Source organism: Benincasa hispida, chromosome 8 (genome assembly GCF_027475165.1).
Source record: "Benincasa hispida cultivar pf3 chromosome 8, pf3_genome.v1.1, whole genome shotgun sequence".
Taxonomy (NCBI): Eukaryota; Viridiplantae; Streptophyta; class Magnoliopsida; order Cucurbitales; family Cucurbitaceae; genus Benincasa; species Benincasa hispida.
Genome location: NC_143485.1, coordinates 53,599,659 through 53,604,992, shown reverse-complemented (window position 1 = coordinate 53,604,992; position 5,334 = coordinate 53,599,659). Strand labels below are relative to the sequence as shown.

Sequence of the window (5,334 nt, the reverse complement as noted above, 5' to 3'; positions counted from 1 at the left end):
TTTTCTTACCCTTTCACATTTTTTGTATTGGTATTATCTATTTAGTTTTGATCATTTTATTTTTTTTTCATATGAGATTCATGTAGAGACCTTACTTTGAAATTGGAGGTCACGATGTCTCTTATTTAGTATAGAGTATGCTTTAGATTGAGTTTATGAAGAATATAAGCTCATACATCAACATCAAGAAGTTGTTTCACATTTCTTTAATCTTTACAATTAGTTATTGTAACTACTTGCATCAGAAATTAGTATATAAACTCATCATTTACAAATTTTTAGAAACAACAACAATACTTAGCTTCAAAAAATCTTGAAAGATATGTAAAGATAAATGGTCTGTGACTTAGCTTCTTAATAAAACTCTCTCCTTCCTGTGGACGTAGGCTTTCATAGTCGAACCACGTACATCGCTGAGTAAATTTCTTCTTCTCTTCTCATCATCTACAAGATCGCTCATCGTTTACCATTTCCTTCATATCGTCTAGAAGAACAAACGATCGTCTACTTTTCTTTCAGAAATCGTCTACACGATTGCATGATTGTCTACCTTCTCTTCCAGCAACCATCTACACGATTGCATGATCATCTACCTCTTTTCTTCTGCCATCGTCTACCCGATTGCAAGCATCCTCCATCATATACTCATAAACAATTGCACAGATCAAACAAAAGGAATTAGGGTAAAAGAAAGAAAAGAATACAGGAAGGCAGAGAACGAGAGAATCTGAAAGTTAGAGAGAAAGAAATTTTGTTTGCATTAAATTCCCATCAGAACAATCAAAAGTCTTTTTCATTTTCCATCAGACGGATCAACCACGTGTAAGCCATCAGCTGAAAAATCGTGGGCTCTTCTCAACCAAGTTCTCTACCAACCAAAGAAATTTGGGGCAAAGATCAGGGCCTCTCGAATTGGATCAAGGTAAAGGACCTCATTTTATTTTCATCATTTGGGCTAATTTACTTTTCTTTTGCAGAAGTAGGCCTAACAGTTTATATATTTTCTTTATTGTCTTCTGTATTGAAACCAAACCATAATTAGGGTTAATTTCTGTATGTGTGTGTTGTATTTTTTTGTTGAGCCCATATCACAATTTAGAGTTTTTTCTTTTTTTCTTTTTTGGAATTTTTTTTGTTCTTTTTGTTGAGATTTGAGTCTAGACCTTATTATTACGATATGACTTTTATTTTATCAAACTTCTTCAATTTTAGAAGTGTCTATTAGCTCTCTTAAATTTTCGATCTTTTTTTTCTTTGAACTTTTTAAAAAATTCTAATAAGTTCTTAAACTCTTAGTTATGTATCATTAGATTATCAATTTAAGTCAAGACCTAGTTCTACGGTAACTAATTAAAAAAATATACAATTTTTTTGACACACCAAAAAAAAATCTACAACTATTTTGATAGACAATCCAACAATGGAGTGAAGATAGAAGATATGACACTTTATTATTAAAATATTAGATTTTGTATTCAAGGTTGTTTTAAAATATACAAAATCTATCATTGTTTGGATAGAAAGTCCAACAATTGAATGAAAATAAAAGATTTGATTTTTTTTATTTATTAAATGGTTATATTTTTTATTCAAGAGTTTGTTTCCAAATATATAAATTCTACAGTCAAACGATGGAAGGAGGACAAAACATTTGATTTTTTTTATTCAAGTTTGTTTTAAAATATATAAAATCCACAATTTTTTTACATAAAATCCAACCATAAAAAGTATTTGGTTTTTTCTATCGGTTAAAAGATTAGATTTTTTAATCAAGTTTGTTTCAAAATATAGAAAATCATTTTTTTTTTGTTACAGAAAATCCAATGATGGAATGAAAAAAAAAATTCATTTTTTTATTAAAAGATTAGATTTTGTATTCAAGTTTGTTTCAAACTAGATTAAGTCTTTTTTATATCTTTATATTAAATTGTGTATTATATCAATGAGAAAATTACATGAATAATTGTATGGATATTATTGAAAAACTACGTAAATTTAAGACATTCTCCTATACAAATCATGCAAAACAAACACAATTATCAATAATTTTTAAGCATCTATAAAACATATTCCTATAAAAACAAACATGATTATTTAAAAATGTCTGACATATACAATTTCAGCTATCTATGATTCTAAACATCTAAACATTTCGACAAACTACCCTTAAGTAGTTAATGAGTAGAGATGATTGTGGTGATGAATTTAGGTACATCATTTAAAATTGTACATGCTAGGAAAAATCTAGGTAGATAAATGATAAAGTTAACAAATATTCGATGACTGGATAATAACGTTGACCAAGAGAAGTGGATAATAACGTTGACCAAAATTACTACTTTAACTCATATTTTGTTAGAGCAATGGAGGAGTGGGTGATTTTATATCCTATGCTAGTTCAACTATTTTATATTATTCTTTAACTTATTATTATTAAGAGCAAAATATCTTTTTTTATACTTACCATTTTGGTCTAATTTCAATTTAGTTTCTAAGTTTCAAAATATTACCCATTTAATTTTTAAATTTTGATTTTGGTTTCAATTTAATTTATAGGTTTCAAAATATTACAATTTTATTCTCAGTTGTTTCAATTTGATTTTTAGATTTCAAAATTTACACTCCTAATCTTGAAAAACATTTTCCGTCTTTAGTGTGAATGTATGTTAATAAATTTAAAATAATTAATCTAATTATAATTAATTAAGTTTCACTATTTTTCATCGTATTTATAATTAAATTTAAAATTTCACTTCATAACTATTTTAAATTAATCAAAAGACATTGACGTCAACGATTGGAAGTGAGTATTTAATAATAAAAAAAAAGTGAAGTTAAAAAATGAAAAATCTTGAAATCTATGGACCAAATTGAAATAAAACTTAAATATCAAGAGTAAAATTATAATATTTTAAAACTGAGAGATTAAATTGAAACCAAACTCAAAACGTAAGGATTAAATGTATAATATTTTGAAAGGTGGGAATCAAATAGAAACTAGATCAAAGACCAAAAAAGGTAATTTTCCTTTATTATAAAATAAAAAATTTTGTAGTTTTTTTTTTATTATTAACTACGAAAAGTTGTTGATAGTCAAATGTTAGTAGAATTAAAGCTTTTTCTTTTTAAAGAAAAATAATTATGAAAGAGAATTAGGGAGGATTTCAACAAAATATATTGTGAATGTAATAGATTTACTCTTATAAATTACAAAACTATTTAATATCGAAACAAATAGCAACGAAAGACCAAATTAAAATATAAGTTTGGCGTGTTCCAATATCTACAAAGAAATGACAATATTATAAAATTCATACAATAATATATACTTTCGATATTTTGGTTTGAAAGTGGAATTGTAATCTAGATTAGTCAATAGTCCAACTTCAATCCATCAACACTATTTGATTTTAATTTTTAATAAACTCTCTCCCATTTTTTTATGCATCCTTTTGTGATTTTCACTCCATTTTTCAATCAATTTTTTCTTCTCTTTTTTCAACCAATATTTACATTTTTTTTAAAATGGTGCATAGTTAAGAGTACTGAAAAAAAAAAAAAAGTGCACATTTTTAATTATTAATTATTAAAATGAAGGGTCATTTCTTCCAATTTCTCCAATAGAAAGGTCTTAATTTTATGAATTCAACTTCTATGAAACTAAACATTTTTAATTAAATATAGACAGCTTCTTATAATTGATATCCTTCCTAAAATCTAAAACCATCTTAGTAATATAAAAGAAAGCCTTTGGGTTGGGATGTTAAATGCAATGAGCAGCCAGAAAAGTCTCTCCAATATGCAGAAATTTCTAGTCCTTCTCTTCTTCCTCAGCTTCCTCTTCATCCATGGCAGCCCAGAAGTGCTTTCGAGCCCTTACCGTTACTGCTCCAACAATACCTTCTCACCAAACTCCACCTACCTTTCCAATCTCAAAACCCTCTTTTCCCTTCTTTCTTCCAATTCTTCTCGCGGTCTGTACCACAAATCTTCCGCTCCCCCTGCTTACGCCGACTTCCAGTGTCGGGGGGATCTCAACGCCACCGCCTGCCGAGACTGCGTCGCCACAGCCACCTCCAATTCCTCCCAGCAATACTGCCCCCTTAGCGTAGGGGCGGTCCTTTGGTTCGACGAGTGCTTTTTGCGCTATTCCAATCGATCTTTCTTCTCCGTCGTGATGGAGCAGCCGTCGTTGATTTTGATCAACGGCGATGCTATTGAGGAGGACGTTCATGGGTTTGACCAAATTGTGGGTTCTGCGTTGAACGATACGGTGGCCAATGCTTCTTCCCGGAAAGGGGATTTGAAATTTGCAACCAAGGAAGCGAGATTCGGAAACGTGACGGTTTATACTCTGGCACAGTGTACTGGGGATTTGTCCAATTCAAATTGTAGGAAATGTTTGACAAATGCTGTTACAAATTTCCCTGATTGTTGTAGTGGTAAAAAGGGCGGTAGAATTTTGTTTCCCAGTTGTACCTTCCGTTACGAGCTTTATCCGTTTTACGGCGGCGTTTCCCCCTCCTCTGTTTCAATTCCCCCGGCATCTGCCCCTGCAGTGCCTTCTCCACCGGAATCTTCCTCCCCTCCGGCGGATTCAATGTCAGCTCCGCCTCCTCCGTCGTTATCCTCCTCTCCCTCCGCACCGGCACCCTCTACGGCCGCTCCTCCACTACTTTCAGGTGATGAGATACTCTTTCTTTGTGAAATTTTATTACTCTTGTTTGAATTAATTCAAATTAAACGTGAGGTTATTGTCTTGAACAAAAAATTAATTAATTGAAAAATTGGGTTGGTTTGTTCTGCTTGGACAGGAAAACGGAGAGCGACAGTGGCCATGGCGATGGGCATCGTTGTTGCAGGCTATTTTCTGTGATTTGAATTCACTCACATGGGTAGGGTTTTTTAGTAGGGGAATTTTCAACCTTAGTTCTCAAATAAAAAGAGTGTCCATTACCACCAACCTATGCTCAATTTGTTGTGCCGAGAGGTTTTCTTTGGTGAATTTTTTAATTTAGAAAGTTTTTATGAACAACTTCATGTCTAATTAATCTTTAGAATGAAAAATTAAATATTTGATATTTTATAGTGATGTATGGTTTTGATTCATTGAGTTAAGTTCAAATAGTCTAGTTGGATAATTTTTAGAATTTTTCCAAAAGTTAATACATATTTGAGAAATGTATAAACTAAAGTTTATTTCTTCAATTACTATGAAAGATATATGCTTAATTTCCAAACATCTTCCATTTTTCAATTACTATCATTACACTTTGATACAATCCAATCATCCAATTCAAAGAACACCATATTTTTTACAGCAACTTCTAATAT

At 30.7% G+C, this 5,334-nt stretch overlaps 1 protein-coding gene across 1 annotated transcript; it reads left to right on the top strand.

Moving 5' to 3' along the window:
* Positions 1-3,358: 3,358 nt before the first annotated feature.
* On the top strand, positions 3,359-5,084 carry LOC120082463 (cysteine-rich repeat secretory protein 38-like). Its single transcript, XM_039037643.2, has 2 exons — positions 3,359-4,682; positions 4,815-5,084. Exons 1-2 carry the CDS (start codon positions 3,761-3,763, stop codon positions 4,874-4,876), a joined length of 984 nt encoding a protein of 327 aa, XP_038893571.1. The 5' UTR covers positions 3,359-3,760; the 3' UTR covers positions 4,877-5,084.
* Positions 5,085-5,334: the final 250 nt, after the last annotated feature.